This window comes from Mesoplodon bidens (assembly GCF_964165515.1).
Source record: "Mesoplodon bidens genome assembly, chromosome: 8".
In the NCBI taxonomy this organism is placed as follows: Eukaryota; Metazoa; Chordata; class Mammalia; order Artiodactyla; family Ziphiidae; genus Mesoplodon; species Mesoplodon bidens.
The window spans coordinates 67,476,718-67,500,368 of record NC_138165.1 but is presented as its reverse complement, the minus strand read 5'-3'; the positions used below and the strand labels follow the sequence as shown (position 1 = coordinate 67,500,368).

At 33.3% G+C, this 23,651-nt stretch overlaps 1 protein-coding gene across 7 annotated transcripts in view; it reads right to left on the bottom strand.

Moving 5' to 3' along the window:
- The window catches only part of GULP1 (GULP PTB domain containing engulfment adaptor 1), a 264,230-nt gene that overhangs the window by 26,234 nt on the left and 214,345 nt on the right, over window positions 1-23,651 (bottom strand). For all 7 annotated transcript variants that reach the window (XM_081242869.1, XM_081242868.1, XM_081242872.1 and 4 more), the window contains one exon: window positions 18,178-18,315. In XM_081242869.1, coding sequence (XP_081098995.1) covers window positions 18,178-18,315 — 138 coding nt within the window. The remainder of the gene's footprint in view (window positions 1-18,177; window positions 18,316-23,651) is intronic.

Here is a 23,651-nt window from a genome sequence, read left to right as displayed (position 1 = left end):
ATTTAGTGCCTATTAAATAAAAGCATAGTGCCAACTGCAGTTTTTCTTGTTGCTTTGCTACTTATTTCCTTTTCTTAGTGAGGAGGGTTTATTAAGCCTGGCAGTAACTTGAATGAGGTTGGCTGGGTGGTGTCTGTGGAAAACCTGATGGATGCCCTCTCTAAAGGAAGCAACTACTTGCTACTCAGTTCCAGTTAATTTTTGGCTTGTGGAAATGAACAATTCCAACCAAGAGTTGTCGATTTTAAATATGTGAGATGAGGTCAGAAATCTGAATATTCATATGGAAAGCTCCCAATTTTAAGTGACAGTAAACAATATTTTTGTAAAACACAGTGCCGACTGAACAAAATATATCTGTCACCTGAATTTGGCCTCATAAACAATTATCAGTCTCTGGTCTATTAACTAGAAACTGCCACAAATATCCTAAGTCCACCAGCTCATTCCTTCTCCATTGATATCTCAACGGGTATCACAGTGTCTTACTGGGAACAGTGTAAACAGTAAATAAAGATTTATTTACTTTATTAACATTATAAAGAAGTTTGGTAAAGGCATTAATTGATTTAATGCATCAGAAATATTTCATATTTAATATAACACCTCCAGATAACATAACAACTGGTAGCAACATTAAATCTTGAAAATGCCCTGCTTTCACTAATCTATTGCAAATCCTAAAATTTTGTGATTCTTAGGTGCAACCTAAATTGAAAATATGCTTTATTAATAAAGGTTAGATTACTTAATACTGTTATTTTTGTAGTTTACTATTTGTTTAAAAAGGCATTTGGCCATAATAAATATTTATAGTGTTTAACCCAATAAACCAAAAAATGCAAAATATATGCCTAAAATTATATATGAGGACTATCTGTCTTACAACAAAGATGGAAAAGAAAATAAGCTATATTAAGGAATACTAAATAATACTAAAAAGTTAAAATGAGTTCAAAGTGTCTTCTTAATAAGACAATGTGTTTTCTTCAAATACTCAAGGTGTACAGGATGGAAAATTGTGTAAATGGTAATATGGTTGATTCATCACTAATAACATTTGACTTCATTATTAATTATTTGTTTACAATAATAATTTTTTAAAATCCATAGTCTCTTTTTATGGTAAGACATGTCTTTTTAATTAAGATAGCATTTAGCTCCCTGGTAAATATTCTCCATATATTACCTCCCTTGCTTCTCATGACTCTGTGAGATGGGGGTTATTATTATTCCCACAGTACTTATGCAACTGCAATTCTATGAGGTTGTATAACTTGCCTAAAATCTGATAATTAGTTAGAGGAGAACCTGGATTCAAATTCAAAATATCTGACTCTACAAGCCTCACACTTTTGGGGGGTAGGGGATAAAATTTATATATAATGAAATGCACAGACCATAATTGTACAATCAGGTGTGTTTTGATACCTATATAACCACCATATCATTACAGATATAGAATATTTCTATCATCCTTGAAAGTTCTCCTATGCCTACCTCTAGTCAAATCAAATTTCTTACGGGTAACCGTTGCTCAAATTTCTCACCATAGATCAGTTTTACCTGTCCTTGTATCTATAAAAATGGGCCATACTGTATATATTCTTTTGTATAGGTCTTCTTTTATAGTTTCTCAGATGTTACATGTATCATTCGTTTTATTGCTGATTACTTTCCATCCAGTGAATATACCACAAAAGGTTTTTCACTTTTCTATCAAGGGACATTTCTGGTGTTTTCAGTCCTGAGTTATAAATAAAGCTGTTATGAACATTCTTGTAAAATCTTTTTGTGGACATATGTTTTCATATCTCTGGGTAAATACCTAGAAAGGAATTGCTAAATCATAGGATGGGTCTATGTTTAACATTATAAGAAACTGCCAAACTGCTTTCCAAAATACCATTGTACATACCCACCAGCAGTAAAAATGTTCTAGCTGCTCCACATTCTCACCAACATCAGATATTGACATCTTTTTAATTTAGTCATTTTACTGGATGAGTAATGCTATTGCAATGTATTTGTAACCTGAATTTCCCTGTTGAATAATATATTAGCCCAGTTTCATGTAATCATTGGCCTTTGTTATCCGCTCATTATGAACTCCCTGTAGAAGACAGTCTCTTGCTCATTTTTTATTAGTTTTTTTTTTGTCTTTTTATTATTGATATTTAGTTCTTTATATATTCTGGACACAAACCCTTTTTCGGATATATGTATGTGACTTGCCATTTCACTTTATAATACTGTTTATAGATTAGTAGAAAATGTTTACTTTTGATTAAGTCCCACGTATCATTTTTTTCTCCCGCTATATTTAGTGCTTTGTGGGTCATTTCTAAGAAATCATTGCCTACTCAAAGTTCATAGAGAGATTCTCCTATGTTTAATGAAAGTTTTGCAGCAGGCTATAAAAGCTTCTACTTTTGTATCTATTATCCATCTCAAGTTATTTTTATGTAGCATAAGTAAGAACTAATTTTTAAGTATTATTTTTTTCATATATTTAGCTAGCTGTTCCAATACCAATTATCAAAGACATCTTTTCTCCATTAAATTGTCTTGTCACATTTGTGGAAAAATCAATTGACCACGTATGTGTGGATATTTCTGGTCTCTACAATCTAGTTCATTTCTTATTTATCTACCATTACATCAATATCACCTGATCTTGATAACGATTTCTTTGAAGTACCCTGTGAAAGCAGGTAAAATGTGTCTTCCAACATTGGTCTTTTCTTTCAAGATTAATTTCTCTATTCTGCACTGTTTTATATTACCATATTAAAACAAATTTTCTATTTCTACCAAAAATCCCATTGTGATTTTGATAAGGATTGTATTGAATATACAGATCAATTTGGTGGAATTGACCACTTAACTAAATTGAGCCTTCCAACATATAAATATGATATCTCTCTCCCATTGTTTTAGGTCTTCTTTAATTTCTGCAATAGTTTGTTGATTTCAGCATATCTTCTTCAAAAAATCTTAATTATTTCATGTTTGTTGATGCATTAGTAAACAGATTTTTATTTTTTTCTAGTAGACAGAAACAATAAATTTTTGTATATTAACCTTTTCTCTTGTGATTAAATTTGCTTCATAATCATAGTAATTTATAGATTTCACATGACTTACTTTGTAAAAATTCATATTACATCTGTGAAAAAGATAGTTTTACTTTTTTCCCAATCTTTATGCCTCTTGATTCTTTTACTAACTATTCACCATCTAAGACATCTAATACCAGGCTAAACAGGTGGTGAGAATAAGCACCCTTGCCCTGTTCCCAATCTTAAAGGAAAACATTCAATAATTCACCATTAATTTTGATGTCACCTGCAGGATTTTTAACGTCCTTATTGGAATAAGAAACGTCCCTTCTACTCCGAGGATATTGTGAATTTTATCATCAATTGGATTGAATTTTGTGCTTTTTCTGCATCTATGTGATAATTTTTTTTCATAGAACTTAACAGTGAAACTATCTGGGTCCGTTATTTTACTTGTCAAGAGATTTTTTAAAATATTTAAATATTTTAAATGTTATTTCCCCAGTTTCATTAAATCAAGTTTTTCAAATATTCATCAATTTCATCTTACTTGCCAAATTTACTGGCATAATAGTTATATAATATTTCTCTCTGTACCCTTTTAAAGACTATAGCATCTGTACTTATATCCACTCTTTTGTTTCTGGTATTGGTAATTTGTGTTTTCCTTTATTTTTGTCCTTGATCTGTCTTTTTAGAGGATCCTTAATGAAGAACCAACTTCTGGTTTATTAATTTTCTTTATTGTGTTTTCAACATCATTGATTCTATAATTTATTATTATTTTTACCTTTTACTTTGTTTTAAATTTGTTCTTATTCTAACTCCTCAAGATCAAGAGCATGATGATTAGTTTTAAACTTTTTATCTTTTCTCATAGAAGCATTTAAAGCTATAAATATCCCTCTAAGTACTGCTTTAACTGTCTTTTACAAATTTTGATATTTTGTTGCTATTCAGATAAAAATAATCTAATTCCTCTTGCGAACTTTCTTTGAGCTATTATTATGTGAAGTGTCTTTTGATTTAAAACATTTTGACAATTCATAGTCAGAGAATATACTCTGTAAAATTTTTAATTTTGGAATTTACTGAGTCTTAAAATATGGTCCAGGATATGATGTATCTTTGTAAACATTCCACTGCACTCAAAAAGAAAGTATACTCTGGAGAAGCAAAAAGAACTACAATCATGAAGCCTGTGGAACAAAAACCACATTAACAGAAAGATAAACAAGATGAAAAGGCAGAGGTCTATGTAAGAGATGAAGGAACAAGATAAAACCCCAGAAAAACAACTAAATGAAGTGGAGATAGGCAACCTTTGAGAAAAAGATTCAGAATAATGATAGCGAAGATGATCCAGAACCTCAGAAAAACAATGGAGGCAAAGATCGAGAAGATGCAAGAAATGTTTAACAAAGACCTAGAAGAATTAAAGAACAACAAACAGAGATGAACAATACAATAACTGAAATGAAAACTACACTAGAAGGAATCAATAGCAGAATAACTGAGGCAGAAGAACGGATAAGTGACCTGGAAGACAGAATGGTGGAATTCACTGCTGTGGAACAGAATAAAGAAAAAAAAAGGAAAAGAAATGAAGACAGCTTAAGAGACCTCTGGCACAACATTAAATGCAACAATTTTTGCATTACAGGGGTCACAGAAGGAGAAGAGAGAAAGGACCAGAGAAAATATTTAAAGAGATTCTAGTCGAAAACTTCCCTAACATGGGAAAGGAAAGAGCCACCCAGGTCCAGGAAGCACAGCGAGTCCCATACAGGACAAACCCAAGGAGAAACATGCTGAGACACACAGTAATCAAATTGGCAAAATTAAAGAAAAATAAAAATTATTGAAAGCAGCAATGGAAAAATGACAAATAACATACAAGGGAACTCCCATAAGGTTAACAGCTGATATCTCAGCAGAAACTCTACAAGCCAGAAAGGAGTGGTATTATATATTTAAGTGATGAAAGGGAAGAACCTACAACCAAGATTACTCTAACTGGCAAAGATCTCATTCATTCAAAGGAGAAATCAAAAGCTTTACAGACAAGCAAAAGCTAAGAGAATTCAGCACCACCAAACCAGCTCTAAAACAAATACTAAAGGAACTTCTCTAAGTGGGAAACACAAGAGAAGAAAAGGACCTACAAAAACAAACCCAAAATAATTAAGTAAATTGTCAGGAATTATGACCTTAAACGATAATGACCTTAAATGTGAATGGATTAAATGCTCCAAACAAAAGACACAGGCTTGCAGAATGGACACAAAAACAAGACCCATATATATGCTGTCTACAAGAGACCCACTACAGACCTAGGGACACATACAGACTGAAAGTGAGGGGACAGGAAAAGATATTGCACGCAAATGGAGATCAAAGAAAGCTGGAGTAGCAATACTCATATCAGATAAAATAGAATTTAAAATAAAGAATGTTACAAGAGACAAGGAAGGACACTACATAATGATCAAGGGATCAATCCAAGAAGAAGATATAACAATTATAAATATATATGCACCCAACATAGGAGCACCTCAATACATAAGGCAACTGCTAACAGCTATAATAGAGGAAATCAACAGTAACACAATAATAGTGGAGGAGTTTAACATCTCACTTACACCAATGGACAGATCATCCAAAATGAAAATCAATAAGAAAACAGAGGCTTTAAATGACACAATAGACCAGATTTAATTGATATTTATAGGACATTCCATCCAAAAACAGCAGATTACACTTTCTTCTCAAGTGCACATGGAACGTTCTCCAGGCGAGATCACATCTTGGGTCACAAATCAAGCCTCAGTAAAGTTAATAAAATTGGAATCATATCAAACATCTGTTCTTACAACAATGCTATGAGATTAGAAATGAATTACAGGGGAAAAAAACGTAAAAAACACAAACACATGGAGGCTAAACAATACGTTACTAAATAACCAAGAGATCACTGAAGAAATCAAAGAGGAAATCAAAAAATACCTAGAGACAAATGACAATGAAAACACGATGATCCAAAACCTATGGGATTCAGCAAAAGCAGTTCTAAGAGGGGAGTTTATAGCTATACAAGCCTACCTCAAGAAACAAGAAAAATCTCAAGTAAACAATCTAACCCTACACCTAAAGGAAATAGAGAAAGAACAAACAAAACCCAAAGTTTGCAGAAGGAAATAAATCATAAAGATCGGAGCAGAAATAAATGAAATAGAAACAAAGAAAAAAATAGCAAACATCAATAAAACTAAAAGTTGGTTCTTTGAGAAGATAAACAAAATTGATAAACCATTAGCCAGACTCATCAAGAAAAAGAGGGAGAGGACTCAAATCAATAAAATTAGAAATGAAAACGGAGAAGTTACAACAGACTCCAGGGAAATACAAAGCATCCTAAGAGACTACTACAAGCAAATCTATGCCAATAAATTGGACAACCTAGAAGAAATGGACAAATTCTTAGAAAGGTATAACCTTCCAAGACTGAACCAGGAAGAAATAGAAAATATGAACAGATGAATCACAAGTAATGAAATTGAAACTGCAATTAAAAATCTTCCAACAAACAAAAGTCCAGGACCAGATGGCTTCACAGGTGAATTCTATCAGACATTTAGAGAAGAGCTAACACCAATCCTTCTCAAACTCTTCCAAAAAATTGCAGAGGAAGGAACACTCCCAAACTCATTCTATGAGGCCACCATCACCCTGATACCACAAGCAGACAAAGATACTCCAAAAAAAAAAAATTATAGACAAATATCACTGATGAATATAGACGCAAACATCCTCAACAAAATACTAGCAAACAGAATCCAAAAACACATTAAAAGGATCATACACAATTATGAAGTGGGATTTATCCCAGGGATGCAAGGATTTCTCAATATACACAAATCAATCAATGTGATCACCATATTAAAAAATTGAAGAATAAAAACAATACGATCATCTCAATAGATGCAGAAAAAGCTTTTGACAAAATTAACCACCCATTTATGACAAAAACTCTCCAGAAAGTGGGCATAGAGGGAATCTACCTCAACATAATAAAGGCCATATATGACTAACCCACAGCAAACATCATTCTGAATGGTGAAAAACTGAAAGCATTTCCTCTAAGATCAGGAACAAGACAAGGAGGTCCACTCTCACCACTATTATTCAACATAGTTTTAGAAGTCCTAGCCATGGCAATCAGAGAAGAAAAAGAAATAAAAGGAATACAAATTGGAAAAGAAGTAAAGCTGTCACTGTTTGAAGATGACATGATACTATACATAGAGACTCCTAAAAATGCCACCAGAAAACTACTAGAGCTAATCAATGAATTTGGTAAAGTTGCAGGATACAAAATTAATGCACAGAAATCTCTTGCATTCCTATACACTAATGATGAAAATTCTGAAGGAGAAATTAAGGAAATACTCCCATTTACCATTGCAACAAAAAGAATAAAATACCTAGGAATAAACCTACCTAGGGAGAGAAAAGGCCTGTATGCAGAAAACTATAAGACACTGATGAAAGAAATCAAAGATGATGCCAACAGATGGAGAGATATACCATGTTCTTGGATTGGAAGAATCAATATTGTGAAAATGATTATACTACCCAAAGCAATCTACAGATTCAATGCAATCCCTATCAAATTACCAATGGCATTTTTTACGGAACTAGAACAAATAATCTTAAAATATGTATGGAGACACAGAAGACCTTGAATAGCCAAAGCAGTCTTGAGGATAAAAAACGGAGCTGGAGGAATCAGACTCCCGACTTCAGACTATACTACAAAGCCACAGTATTCAAGACAATATGGTACTAGCACAAAAACAGAAACATAAATCAATGGAACAAGATAGAAAGCCCAGAGATAAACCCACGCACCTATGGTCAACTAATCTATGACAAAGGAGGCAAGGATATACAATGGAGAAAAGACAGTCTCTTCAATAAGTGGTGCTGGGAAAACTGGACAGTTACATGTAAAAGAATGAAATTAGAACACTCCCTAACACCATACACAAAAATAAACTCAAACTGGATTAGAGACCTTAATGTAAGACTAGACACTATAAAACTCTTAAAGGAAAACATAAGAGGAACACTCTTTGACATAAATCACAGCAAGATCTTTTTTGATCCACCTCCTAGAGTAATGGAAATAAAAACAAAAATAAACAAATGGGACCTAATGAAACTTCAAAGCTTTTGCACAGCAAAGGAAATCATAAACAAGACGAAAAGACAACCCTCAGAATGGGAGAAAATATTTGCAATGAATCAACAGACAAAGGATTAATCTCCAAAATATATAAACAGCTCATGCAGCTCAATATTAAGATAAATGAACACCCCAATCCAAAAATGGGCAGAAGACCTAAATAGACATTTCTCCAAAGAAGACATACAGATGGCCAAGAAGCACATGAAAAGCTGCTCAACATCACTAATTATTAGAGAAATGCAAAGCAAAACTACAATGAGGTATCACCTCACACCAGTTAGAATGGGCATCATCAGAAAATCTACAAACAACAAATGCTGGAGAGGGTGTGGAGAAAAGGGAACCCTGTTGCACTGTTGGTGGGAATGTAAATTGATACAGCCACTATGGAGAACAGTATGGAGGTTTCTTAAAAAACTAAAAATAGAATTACTATATGATCCAATAATCCCACTACTGAGCATATACCCAGAGAAAACCATAATTCAAAATGACACATGCACCCCAATGTGCATTGCAGAACTATTTACAATAGCCAGGCCATGGAAGCAACCTAAATACTCATCAACAGACAAATGGATAAAAACGTTGTGCTACATATATACAATGGAATATTACTCAGCCATAAAAAGGAATGAAATTGAGGTATTTGTAGAGATGTGGATGGTTCTAGAGACTGTCATACAGAGTGAAGTAAGTCAGAAAGGGAAAAACAAATATCGTATATTAACACATGTATGTGGAACCTAGAAAAATGGTACAGATGAACTGGTTTACAGGGCAGAATTTGAGACACAGATGTAGAGAACAAAATTACAGACACCAAGGTGGAAAGCCACTGGGGGGTGGGGATGGTGGTGTGCTGAATTGGGTGATTGGGATTAACATGTATACACTGATGTGTATAAAATTGGTGGCCAATAAGAACCTGCTGTATAAAAAAATAAATAAAATTAAATTTAAAAAATTAAAAAAAAGAAACTATACTCTGTTGTTGCTTGGGATAATCTAACATGTCAATTAGATCCAAGTGGTGGATATTATTTTTTCATTTTTTGTAAGTTTATTTTTTCTATTTCCTCTGTCAATTGCTGAGAATGACTTTAACATCTATGACTATGGGTGTCAATTTGTCTTTTTCTTCCTGTAATTGTTAGATTTTCTCCTTCATTTCTTAAAAATCAGTATTATTAAATGAACCACAGTGGTCCTTTAATCATTGTGGGCTTTATCTCAATGTCTGGTAATATTCCTTGTCTTGGAGTCACCTTTTTGCTATGAGTATAGCCACACCAACTTTCTCACACTTATTGCTTGCATGGCATATGTTTATTCAATCTTTTGGTTTTTTACCTATATTTGTCTTTATATTTAAAGTGTGTGTTTTCTAGAGACCAAACAGTTGGACGTTTTAAAATTTCTGCCTGATAATCTCAGCCTTTGATTGGTATATTTTTACATTTATTGTTCTTTATTTTCTATTTGGTCCACTTGCTTTTATGTTGCTGTTCTTTTCCTGCCTTCTTTAAATTTCATTAAAAAAATTATTTTCCATTTTATTTTCTCTATAGGCTTTTAGCTATATGCATTTGAATTACTTTTAGTGGATTGCTCTAGTGATTACAATATGCATCCTTAAGTTACAAGAGTCCACTTAGAGTTAATATGGTATCATTTCACATAAATAATAACAACCTTGAAATAGTGTAAGTCTATTAAGTCCAATAGTATACATCCTTTGTGCTATTACTGTCATTTGTTAACATCATGATACAAGGCTACAATTTTTGCTTTAACCAGTTCTGTTTTAATGAATGGACATTTAGTCACAATTTTTCCAGTGCTTTTTTTCTTTATCCTTTTTTGCACATTTGAATTTCCTTTTTGTGTCATTTCCCTTTGGGTTAAAGAACTTCCTTTAGCATATCTTGAAGCACAGTCCTGCTAGTAATAAATCACTCCAGTTTCATTTATCTGAAAATATTTTGACTTAAATTTTGAGTCTTCAATGGGTGTAAAATTCTGTTATGACATCTCTTTACTTTGTGCATGTTAAAGGTATTGTTATATTCTCCTGTGGCCTCTACTGATACTAATGAAAAGTCAGCTGCCATTCATACTACTTTTTTATCTATATGTAAAGATATGTCTTTTTAAAATTTTTCTGGATGATTTCAAGATCCATTCATTCCCTCAATCATTCTCTTGCTCTCTCTTTCTCTCTCCAACTCTCTTATAGATAGTCTGTGATATAATTACAGGTAGTTTTCTTCATAATTTATTCAGCTTGAAGTTTGTCATGTTTCTCAAATCTGTAAATTGACAATTTTCACCACATTTGGGAATTCTTCAGCCAGTACTTCTTTTCTTTCTTACCTTCTCTCTCTTGTCTTCTTGTGATTTTTTTTTCACATATGTTAGAACTCTATCTTGTCCAGCAGGTGATTATGGCTCTGTTATTCAATATTATTATTATTATTTATTTTCTCTGTTCATTTGATTGGATAATTTCTCTCATCTATCTTCCAGAATACTGACCATTTTTTCTGCCATCGTAAATCTGATGTTAAGCTTATTTTTTTTTCTTTTCAGCTATTCTACCTAACCATTTAATTATTTTTTATATTTGCTATTTCTATGCTGAAATTTTCATGTTTACTTATTACTACTACCTTCTTTTCCTTTAATTCCCTGAATATATGTATAACCCATGTTAAAGTTTTTGACCATTACAGATAAATTTAAAGTTTCCTTTAGCTCTTTCATTTTAATCTTGGTACCCTCTAGTCTTCATGGAGGTAACAACTATAAGTTGTTTATCATTCTGGAGGTTATGGGTTTTGCATATATTTACATATATGTATATGTTTACATATGCTCTAAGGGTATAATAATACTAAAGTTTGATTATGGGAGCAACCTGTAAGTCTAAAATTCCTCATTATACATTAAATTCAGTTATATCAGTTATATTCATTTTACCAATAATAATATTAAATATTAATCATATTAACTTTGCAAAAAACACAATGTTCTATATTAGAACATAATTATTTATTGCCATAAACATGTAATATAAGCTATTAAAATTCATCTAAAATCATATTCACAAATCTATGACAGAAATGACATACTCTAATGGTTTTTCACTGACTGTTTAGAACAAAAACATTTTGGTTATATATATGAGTCAGATAGCAAAAAAAAAAAAAAAAAAAAATCATCCCCAATCCTACTAAGTTAAAGAGGTTTCCTTCTTTTCCTATTTTTCTGAGATTTTTTTAACCATGAATAGGGATTGATTATTTTCAAATATTTTTTAAAACATTGATAGGATCATATACTTTTCTTCTTTAGCCTGTTAATATGGTTAATTATATTGTTGGATTTTTTTATGTTGAATAAAACTTACATCCCAGGAACAAACTCTACTTGGTTTTGGTGTATAATTCTTTTATATATTGCTGAATTATATTTAATATTGTGTTAGAAATTTTTGCATCTATATTCCTGAGGGATATTGGATGGAGTTTCCTTTTTATGCACTATCTTTACTCCATTTTGGTGTCTGGAATATAAATTTCATAAAATGAATTTGGGGAATTCTCTCACCTCCTCTATTTTCTGGAATAGCTTGTGTCAAACAATGTTAACTCCTCTTTAAGCATTTTATGGATTCTTCCACTGAAACTATCTAGGACTGGAGATTTCTCTTTTAATAAGTGTGAAATTATAAATTCAATTTCCTTTATAGTTACAGGGTTATTCAAATTATCTAATATTGGGTGGTATGCGGTAGTTGATTATAGCACCCTCTTATTATATTTTGATACCTGGAGGGTCTTCAGTGAAATCCCTGTTTCATGCTAGATATTGGTAACTTGTGTCTTTTTTTTTCTTTTACTTTGCCAATCTTAACTGAAATTTTGTTACTTTTATGATCTTTTTAAAAAAAGCTCTTTGTTTCATTGATTTTCTCTATTGTTTTTGTTTTCAAATTCATTAATTTTCTTCTCTTATCTTTCTTATTTTCTTCCTTTTGCCTACTTTAATTTGATAAGTGCTTGAGCTGGGAGCTTAGATTATTAATTTGAAACTTTCTGCTTTCAAATATTTAAACTTAGTTGTTAAAATTTCTCTCTCAAAACTGTTTTAGCAGAATCACATAATTGCTGATATGTTCTATTTCATTTCTATATAGTTCACACATTTAAAGTTTTTCTTCTTAAAGATTCCTCTTTAATATATGGAATGTTTACAAATGTGATGTCCTTTTTGATATATGGTAAAACAAAACTTCCAAGTTTTTGAAGACTTTCCTGTTATCTTTGTGTTATTAATTTTTAGGTCGATTTCTTTGTTGTCAGAGAACCCATGCTTTATAATTTCAACTTTTTTAAACTTTTGAGATTTGTTTTGTAGCCCAGGATATGGCCTATTTTGGTACATGTTCCTTTGGCACTGGAAAACAATATGCATTCTGTTGTTATTGAATGAAGTTCTCTTTTGTTGTTAATTAGATTCCATTGGTTGATGATGTTGTTGAGTTCTATATTCCTGATGATTTCCTGTCTAGTTGTTCTATTAATTTTAAGAAAAGTGGTGGTGAAGACTCCAACTATAATTGTGTATTTGTCTATTTACCCTATATTTCTTTTCAGTTCTATCAGTTTTTGTTTCATTTATTTTGCAGCTCTGTGATATGATCATGTAAATTTAGGATTGCTATTCTTCTTGGTGGTATGACCCTTTTATCATTAAATAACGTCCTTCTTTGTCTCTGATAATTTTCTTTAAAGTGTACTTTATCTGATATTAATACACTTACTTGTGCTTTCTTAGAACAATTTTTGCATGATACATCTTTTTTCATTATTTTATTTTTAACCTTCTTATATCACCTGTATCATTATACTTGCAGCAAGTTTCTTGAAGACAACATATATCTGGGTTTTTAAAAATCTACTCTAGCAATCTCTTTTAATTAGTATACTTAGACCACTTACATTTAATGTAATTTTTGATATGTTAGAGGTTAAATTTCCATTTAATTTTTTCTTTTCTGTTATTTCTATTTTTTCTCTTTCTGTTTTCTTTTCACTGAATTTCTATGGGTTTTTAAAACATTTTTATAATAAAATTTTGATTTACCCATAGTATTTTAAAATGTATCCTATTTAATAACTTTTTTAGTGGTTGCTCTGGAATTCACATTATATTTATACAGCTTATCACAGTCTACTAGTGTTGTCATTTTTCCAGTTCAAGAGAGGTGTAGAAACCTTACTTCCCTTTACATCCCTTCAACTTTCCCTGTTTATAATATAATTGCCTTACATATTTTCTATATATTCATTTAGAATCATATCAGAAAGTATTTTTTGCTTCTACTGTCAATCATAATTTAGAAAACTAAAGATTTACCCATATGCTTGCTTATCCTGTTCTTTTTTCCTTCCTCGTGTTCCAAGGTGCCTTCTTTTATTGTTTAGAGAACTTCCTTTAGCCATTTACTTAGGGTAGATCTGGGAGTGAAAAATAATCTTAGTTTCCCTTCATTTGATAATTTTTTGATTTCTCTTTAATTTCTGAAGTATATGTTTTTTTCTGGATATAAAATTCTAGTTTGACAGCACTCCTTTTTTTTTTTTTTTTTGCACTCAAAATATACTGCCCTACTTCCTTCTCACCTTCATGGTTTCTAATAAGGAATACACTGTCGTTTGAATTGATGTTTCAGCTATAGGTAAGGACTAGTTTATCTCTTGCTGCTTTCAAGGTTTTTCTGTCTTTAGTTTTCAGAAGTTTGATTATGTATGATGTGACTTGGTGTGGAATTTGTTGGGTTTATCCTCTTTGGAATTCATTCAATTTCTTGAATCTATAGGTTTATGTCTTTTGCCAAATTTGGGAAGTTTGCATTATTTCTTCATGTGTTTTTTTTCAAGGCTACCTTTTATTCTCTCTCTTTCCAGGACTCTGATGACACATGAATGTTAGATATTTTGTTATAGTCCCACAGGTCCCTGAAGTTCTGTTTTGTTTTTTGCTTTTGTATTGTTTTGTGTGTATGCCTGTGTGCACATGTGTGTGTGCATACATATGCGTATGCTTATTATCTCTGTGTTGTTCAGATTGGGCATTTTCTATCTTTTGATCTTCTAGGTTGCTGATTCTTTCTTCTGTCCTCTCCCTTCTGAGCCCATATATTGCGTTTTTTATTTGACTATCATATTTTTCAGTTCTAATATTCTCAGTTGGGTTTTCTTTATATCTTCAATTTCTTTGCTTTGATTTTCTATTTCTTTGATAATACTTTCTACTTTTTGTTTCAAGTGTGATTGTAATGGTTTATTTTATTATTTTTATGTTGGCTGTTTTAAAAATTTTGTCTGATAAGTAATATCTCTCTCATCTCAGTGTTGAGATCTATTGGTCATCTTTTTTTCTTTTTTTTTTTTTTTGCGGTACGCGGGCCTCTCACTGTTGTGGCCTCTCCCGTTGCGGAGCACAGGCTCCGGACACGCAGGCTCAGTGGCCATGGCTCACAGGCCCAGCCGCTCTGCGGCATGTGGGATCTTCCCGGACCGGGGCACAAACCCGTGTCCCCTGCATCGGCAGGCGGACTCTCAACCACTGCGCCATCAGGGAAGCCCTATTGGTCATCTTTTTTCATTTAGTTTATTTTCCAATTCTTGATATGATGAGTGATTTTCAATTGAATCCTGGATATTTTAGATATTATGTTATGAGACACCGGACATTATTTAAACTTTGTGTTTGGGTGGCTCTCTCTGACACAGTTCCAGTAGGGGAATGGGAATGGGAGAGCACTGCCTCATTACTGCCTGGTGGGGATAGAAGCTTAGCTTCCTTACTTGGCCTCTCTTCATTACTGCTTAGCAGGGCTGGGTACTCTAGCTCCCCACATTATCCTAATTGTCACCATGGAGGGAGATTCATTAACATAACATGTTAACAAAGTAGTGAACTCCAGTCTCGTGGCATGCTAAGAGGGGCTTCATCTATCTTTCAAACTCTCAACAATTTCATGGAAATACTGAAAGGATAAAATATAATGAATATATAAGACAAGGCCCCTGGAACAGGTCACAGTTTGGGAGTAAGATAGCATGACTGGACAAATGTTACAATGGCAATTCAAGGTATTAAATTTCAATCCTGATTCTGTTATCTCCTAGCTTTGTAACTTTGGGAAAGTCACTCAACTTCTCAAGCTTTGGTTTCTTAAAATAAGAGGAAGAGTTGTATTAATCGGGCCATAATTTATTTTCCTGTTTTAATTTTCAATAACTAGGAAATGAGAATTAGAGAGGATGGCATTTCAAAATTCTGCATACATATAAAATCAATTTTATGAATATAGACATTGTTATAATTAGAGCAAATAAAACTTTGAGGTGAACATGATATAATGAAACTTTGATGAAACATGTCCTCTTTAAGCTAATGAAAGTGATGCCAACTTATAGTTGGAGAGATATCTTGGATCCTTGCTTTTCAAAGCTCAGACTTCCATCTACCTGCAGCAGAATCATTGGTGGACTTGTTAAATGTACATTTCCTGAGCTCCAGCATGAATCAATATGAACTTATTTTTTGTAGTGGGAACCAAAGAGCTGTATTGTAAAGGGTCCTCCATTATGCACACTAATGGTTGTGAGCCACTGCTGTAGGCTTCAAGAAAATATTTTCAACCTTCAAGAAAAAAGAAAGCTAATATGGTATATCCAGAGAGGAATAATGGGTCAAGGAACTGAAATTCTGGAAATCAGTTACAAACAATTATGATCAGGGAGTAAGAGTTTATACTTTGAAAACAATAAAAGTACATGGGAATTCTAGCAAGCTTATATTTTAAATAATCATGTAATAAATTTGGAGATCAAAGAAAGATAAAACATGTGACATAAGGTTATAAGAAGACTAGTATTTATAATGGACTTGGGTTATGAATATTTCAAAGGACCTCAAGGAAGTTTATTCCTATGTGTAAGACAAGAAAGAAGGGCAACTGAATTTACTGTTTGTCATAAGTGGTAAAAGGTTATAATATCTTACACATAGAAGATATTCAATAAGTATCAACCTTAATCTTCTCAATCACAGAGAAAACATCTGCAAGCAATCATGGTTAAGAAGCATTTGGGACATTAAATATAATGCATTCATTCGATAGGATACATTACAAAAACAACTTTTTAATTTCATATAAAATGCCATATTGTTCACATAATATTGTCTTATATGGATAAGCATATTTTTCTGATGAGATGTTTCATAATATTCATCAAATTCTCAAAACATATTATGATGCCGAGTAGCTTAGCACATTAGTTTGCCTGTTTAAAGAACTACAGTTTAGGGCCTCCCTGGTGGCGCAGTGGTTGAGAGTCCGCCTGCCGATGCAGGGGATACGGGTTCGTGCCCCGGTCTGGGAGGATCCCATATGCCGTGGAGCGGCTGGGCCCGTGAGCCATGGCCGCTGGGCCTGCGCATCCGGAGCCTGTGCTCCGCAACGGGAGAGGCCACAAGAGTGAGAGGCCCGCATACCGCAAAAAGAAAAAAAAAAAAAAAGAACTACAGTTTAAAAGGTACAGATAATAACTTGCTCTACCTTTTGTAAATTCGTCCACATAGTCTTTTCTTTAAGGAAAAAATTCATTGAGCATCTATTGTTCACCTGATGCAGGAGTTACATGGACAAATAAAAGTATTTGTTTTTAAGAAGCTCATGTACTGAAACCAGAGAAATAAATTATATCATAGTGATAATATTAGTCCCTGCTATTTTTTGTTGTTGTTGTTGTTACGTGGGCCTCTCACTGTTGTGGCCTCTCCCCTTGCGGAGCACAGGCTCCGGATGCACAGGCTCAGCGGCCATGGCTCACGGGCCCAGCCACTCCGCGGCATGTGGGATCTTCCTGGACCGGGGCACGAACCCGTGTCCCCTGCATCGGCAGGCGGACTCTCAACCACTGCACCACCAGGGAAGCCCTCCCTGCTATTTTTGACAGTATGAAAAATGAGCAAATAAATAAATTTTCTTTCTGTCTAAGGCAATCATGTTGTTGAGGTTAGATGTTCTTCCTCAATTAAAGCTATCAAAGGCTACAATGTGTGCTTGGAATTCACATCTTATGTTTTATAACAGGACCTCAGACTAGGTTATGATTAGCATTAGCTTATGCTTGTAGTCAAGACATGGGGTTTTCCTTAAGATTCCAGATGATTAAAGAACTGTTAGTGAACTTAACTTTGGAATTCTCTAATTGTTCTTACTTACTAAGAACTTTAGATTACATTCACAAGCTCATACACAGGCACACACACACGCCCATACAATTCTACCACCTTTCATTATATTAAGTTTTCTGAATAATGAAAATCAAGAACCAGATTTTCAAAGTATTGGAGACTTTTTTGAGAAGCCATACACATTTCATTTCCTGGAGTTTAAAATATTTATTTTCATCAGATCCATCACATTCCAGAAAAAAAAATCAATACGTTGGTCACAATTACTCTTTTGCATTATATGCATATTACTAAATCGTATTGGAGTTTAAAATTTCAAATAAATCAAATGATTATAAGACAAATGTATAACATAAGCATGACATTCTAAGAAAAGAAATTTGAATGAAAACTTGTGCCCATGAACATGAGAATTTAGTTAAGGATGAAATCCTGAAGCATATTCTCATGACAGGATGAATCTATTAGTGTAGTTAAGTATTTGCAGACCGTATTCATTTCCAAATACTTTACTAATGTCAGAAACAAGATAATTCCTGGCTTGTAGAGCAGAACAAACCACCCTAAAACATCTGGCATACTTACACACTTTTCACTGTCAAATACATAGCACAAATGTTTATTTGACTCAGAATCTTTGCATATGAAAGTGAATATCCTCTTGTCAGTTTTATCATCTGCACAAAATGATATTCTGTGAAGCTGGCAATTGTGTTGAACTTCCTGTGAACACAGATGAAAATAAACGTAGTTGAAGAGATTTTTTTTTCATTTTCTGATATACCAGCTGTGCTAATAACATACAACTTATGAAACATCATCTGTTATACCTTGATTTTATAATTACATACACCTCAAATTTAAATAAATACATAATAAGATAAACCTCCTGACTCAGGATTAAACTAAGATAGTCATTTCAATAGCACTTAGAAAAACACAAGGGAAAAGAGGATCAGAGGTTCATGGGCTTCCTGAGCTACAGGGGATTCAGAGACCATGACTTTAAATTGTGCAATTTTAGTTAGGAGGATATTGAGGTCTAGAGAGATTAACATGCTTTCACAAGGTTACAGAATTAGCAGAACACTTTTTAACCAGAATACATTTCATTTTATCTTACTACTACTAACATTACAGTTTAAAACATAACTTCATTTGTACACAATTTCATATGAAACATACTACATACTACATGTCTTCATGGTAACTCATACACTCTTGAAACTCTTCTAAGGAAATCATCCTTACAACTTCTGTAATGTTTTCCATTGGAGCAATGAATGAAGATCTACACATCCAGCTTCTAAATTGCTGAATCAACCTTGTTAATCAGTAGAAAGATAAATACTGCATATATATATATATATACATACATACACATCATATACTGCAACTATAGCATCTGTCACTACATCCTTCCAAGTTCAGGGTTTGACGCGCCAGCTTGCTGAGATTTTCTCTATCACTCTGATTCACATTACTGCCCTTCAGACCGAAAATGAGTACATATAACAAGTTAAACAAATGAATGCTAAGAGAATTTTTCTACAGCCTGCATTCTTGACTGCATACAAAACAAATGGTAAGTCATCAAAAGTTGTTTGCAAGCATGAAAATTAAAATGAGGCTGTATACTGTATGATTGTAAACAACTTACTAAGACTTCTGATGAAGTCATCTTTCCTCTCTTGTGGTTAGTGCTGAGATGGACACTGACCACGTTTGTCTGAGACTATCCTTCTCCTACACTTTGCCTGATTGACCAGTCTTTTTCTCACTGGCATATCTTTGTTTTATTATTAATACAGTCAAACGATGGCCTTCAGCTGTACTGTAGCTCCCAAATACTGACAGCAGGTCTACACCAGTTTACTAACTGTATAATCATGTTAAACATAAAAAGGACATATCATTGCTATACAATATAGAAAAAGGATTCATTTTTTCCATTTATAGGAGAAATTACAAGTATTTAACATGATAACACATCATTTACACAGCTGGTGGTGAAACCTATGCAGTCCCTCATTCACTCACCAACCAATGTGATCACAGAAAGCCTTTGGTTATGACAGTTGGGAATCATCTTAAGTTCTGTTTAGACTAGCAAGAGGTATCTTTCTACAAAAGAAGACCAGGGTGCTGAAACTTATAATTTTATTACTTTTGTGAATTTTTGTTGTTGTGATACATCTTTATGATATAGTACTGATTTCTGGTGAGACAGGATAAAGAGGCTCAGGAATACAATTAAGCACAGTGAGAACACAATTATCCTTAACACTGATGATATATTATTGGAGTTGGAACAAAACATAAGTAAATCCCCAGTTCACCTATACCACCTTTTTCCAGCAATGCAAAATCTCCATTTGGAGGACAAGTGAGAAAAGCAAAAGGGGAAAAAACACAGGAAGAAAGATATTGGAGTCAACTGAGATTGCTTTTCACTTCCATTTTCATCCATCCAAATGGTATAGACTTTTCTATCAAGTCCGTTTGGTTAAGAATAAATTTTTAAATATATAAATATATTTACTATATAAATGTATAGCAAACATATGTATGTTTTACTATAAATAAATTTATCTTAGGACCATCATATTTAATTTTTTTTCCTAAATTACAGCTTATACCCAAAATAAAATATATGATAGATTTTTTTCTGATTCACTCACATCTCCTCAAATAGTGGTTTCTAAATGCATATCTGTGAACAGGCTGTATCAGAGTCACCTGGGGAGGTTTTCTTTGTTTTCTTGTTTTTTATATTATAGATATTAAGTCTTGTTCTGTACATTCTGAATCTGAAAGGCCTGGGTGGTCTCCAGCAAGCAGCATTCTCAGGAGCCTCCTAGGGTCACTAATGCCCAGAAGAGCTGGTAATCCCTTTTTTAGATTACCTATATGTTTTTATGGATTCAAAGGATTAATTTCCGAAATTTATAAGCAGCTCATACAGCTCAATAACAAAAAAAAAACAAACAACCCAATCCAAAAATGGGCAGAACTCCTAAATAGACATTTCTCCAAAGAAAATATACAGACTGCCAACAAACACATGAAAGAATGCTCAACATTATTAATCATTAGAGAAATGCAAATCAAAACTACAATGAGATATTGTCTCACACCAGTCAGAATGGCCATCATCAAAAAATCTAGAAACAATAAATGCTGGAGAGGGTGTGGAAAAAAGGAAATACTCTTGCACTGCTGGTGGGAATGTGAATTGGTACAGCCACTATGGAGAACAGTATGGAGGTTCCTTAAAAAACTACAAATAGAACTACCATATGACCCAGCAATCCCACTACTGGGCATATACCCTGAGAAAACCATAATTCAAAAAGAGTCATGTACCACAATGTTCATCGCAGCTCTATTTACAATAGCCCGGAGATGGAAACAACCTAAGTGTCCATCATCGGATGAATGGATAAAGAAGATGTGGCACATATATACAATGGAATATTACTCAGCCATAAAAAGGAATGAAATTGAGCTATTTGTAATGAGGTGGATGGACCTAGAGTCTGTCATACAGAGTGAAGTAAGTCAGAAAGAGAAAGACAAATACAGTATGCTAACACATATATATGGAATTTAAGAAAAAAAAATGTCATGAAGAACCTAGGGGTAAGACAGGAATAAAGACAAATCTACTAGAGAATGGACTTGAGGACATGGGGAGGGGGAAAGGGAAGCTGTGACAAAGCGAGAGAGTGGCATGGACATATATACACTACCAAACGTAAAATAGATAGCTAGTGGGAAGCAGCCGCATAGCACATGGAGATCAGCTCGGTGCTTTGTGACCACCTAGAGGGGTGGGATAGGGAGGGTGAGAGGGAGGGAGACTCAAGAGGGAAGAGATATGGGAACATATGTATATGTATAACTGATTGACTTTGTTATAAAGCAGAAATTAACACACCATTGTAAAGCAATTATACTCCAATAAAGATGTAAAAAAAAATAAAAAGTTAATTGAAGCAACAGGTAAAAAAAAAAAGGTATATTCTATAATAGGTAAAGAATCAGACACCCTATATTCACATGTGATATATGAGTAAAGGGTCAGTTGCTGTCTATCCATATGTAACATAATAGAATTTATAAGACATTTCAAAGATTTTAAAACTCCAAGATCACTCTTCAAGTCTGACAGGGATGAAAACAGAGATGTTTCTTTCTGGTTAAAAGTTTGGAAAACTTACTTTTTTGGGAAAAAAATTAAATTGGGTCTCTTTAAAATTAGCTATTAGATATAGGAAATTGAGACTTTGGGACAGGGAAGAAAAGTATTGGTGTTATTGATTTGGGTAAGAAATACCATGAACAAAAGGCAGTTGGCTAATCACACTGAGTTGAATCCCAACTCACTGATGTTTTGTAAGTGGGGTTAGGTTGGGAAAGGCATAGAGATTTGACAGTAAAAGTTAAGGGAACATAATGATACGGTTGACAGGTTGAAAACAGGAAACTCATTATTATGGGAGTATTATTATGTGGGCTCCAGAATCACAAACCAGTAACATTTGCTATATATGCATTTCCAATGATCTGCTTCTCTGTCTTTTTAAATACACACACACACACACACACACACACACACCACATACTAAATCAGTGTTAGTCATCTTGCAGTATCCTTAAGTCTCTATATTTTGTGATTTGTAAAGATATGCCATTATTAAGCTGTTGATTCTAAACACTAATGATGCTCTTTATATACTGCATTTAATCATATTTAGATTTTCTAAATACTTAAATTTTGTATTAATTAATGAAAAATTTGAAGCATTCTAAATGTTCAATAATAGGAGAATGGTTTAGTAGATTATAATTTATAGATTATGGTATTGGTGAAATTTTTATAGCTTAGGATATATTATGGGTAGACTTGAATCAAAATGAACAAGAACACATGTAGATGATACATAAAGTGTATTATCAGCCTTACATATTTCAAGGTGTGCTTTGACAAGTCCTAAAATTCATGTAAAAAACTGAATTAATTACACACACATACATTCCAAAAGGGATCTATATGGTTTAGAAGAAATAAACAGGATCATGGCATACAAATGACTTGTTCTACCTGGACATTTGCCACTATATATCCACTTAGTTTAAAAAAGGAAATACAGTACTAGGATTGTTTTTCTTTTTAATTGTATATAAGACTACACTTTGGTTGCTACATTTTTGACTACATTGTCACTTCATAACTTACTGCTTCCTTAGCCTATTGTTCTTTTGTAACTACCATTTGCCTAATGAGTTAACCTCAGCCATAATTTCAACTGCCTTGTTTCCCAGCAAACCATATATATACACATGAGCTTGAATAGACCAGACCTCCCACTACCCTTTCATCACTTCTTTTGTCTGCTTTCAGCCACCTCAGCAACAGTTACTTTGGGATAACCATAGCAAAAGTGGTCTCCAATTCTTTGTTTTTATTTAATATTGAGTGTGGATAAAGGAGAAAATTAGAACAGTTGAAGGAGGTCTTAGATTCATGGCTTGAGAGGTTTGAAAGAATGCAATTGTTCTTTATTTTGGAATTGAACAATAACTGTGGGTGCATCCATGCCATTGTCCAGTTGTCCTCAAACATATTATAAATGCAAAATTTCCATGGCAATTCTGATTCTGTAGGCTAACATAGTCTGTGGGACTTATTTTTGCAAATGTCTCAGTTATTTTTGATGCAATTTAGGTGAAAACAATTACATCCACAATAAGTACATATTAATAAATGTGAATCTAGAATAGATTATATTTTCCAATTTTTTTCCATTGGATCTGTAGGGGGAAAAGCTCTTAAATACAAGAACCTTAAGTTTACACTGTGTTATGGGCTGAATTATGTCCCCCCCCCAATTTATATGTTGAAGCCTTAACTCCCCATACCTTAGAATGTGACTGTATTTGGAGATGAGGCTTGAAAGAGGTGATTAAGTTAAAATTAGGTCATTAGAGTCAACCCTCATCCAATCTGACTGGTGTCCTTAGAAGAGGAAATAAGACATATAAAGGGACAGGAC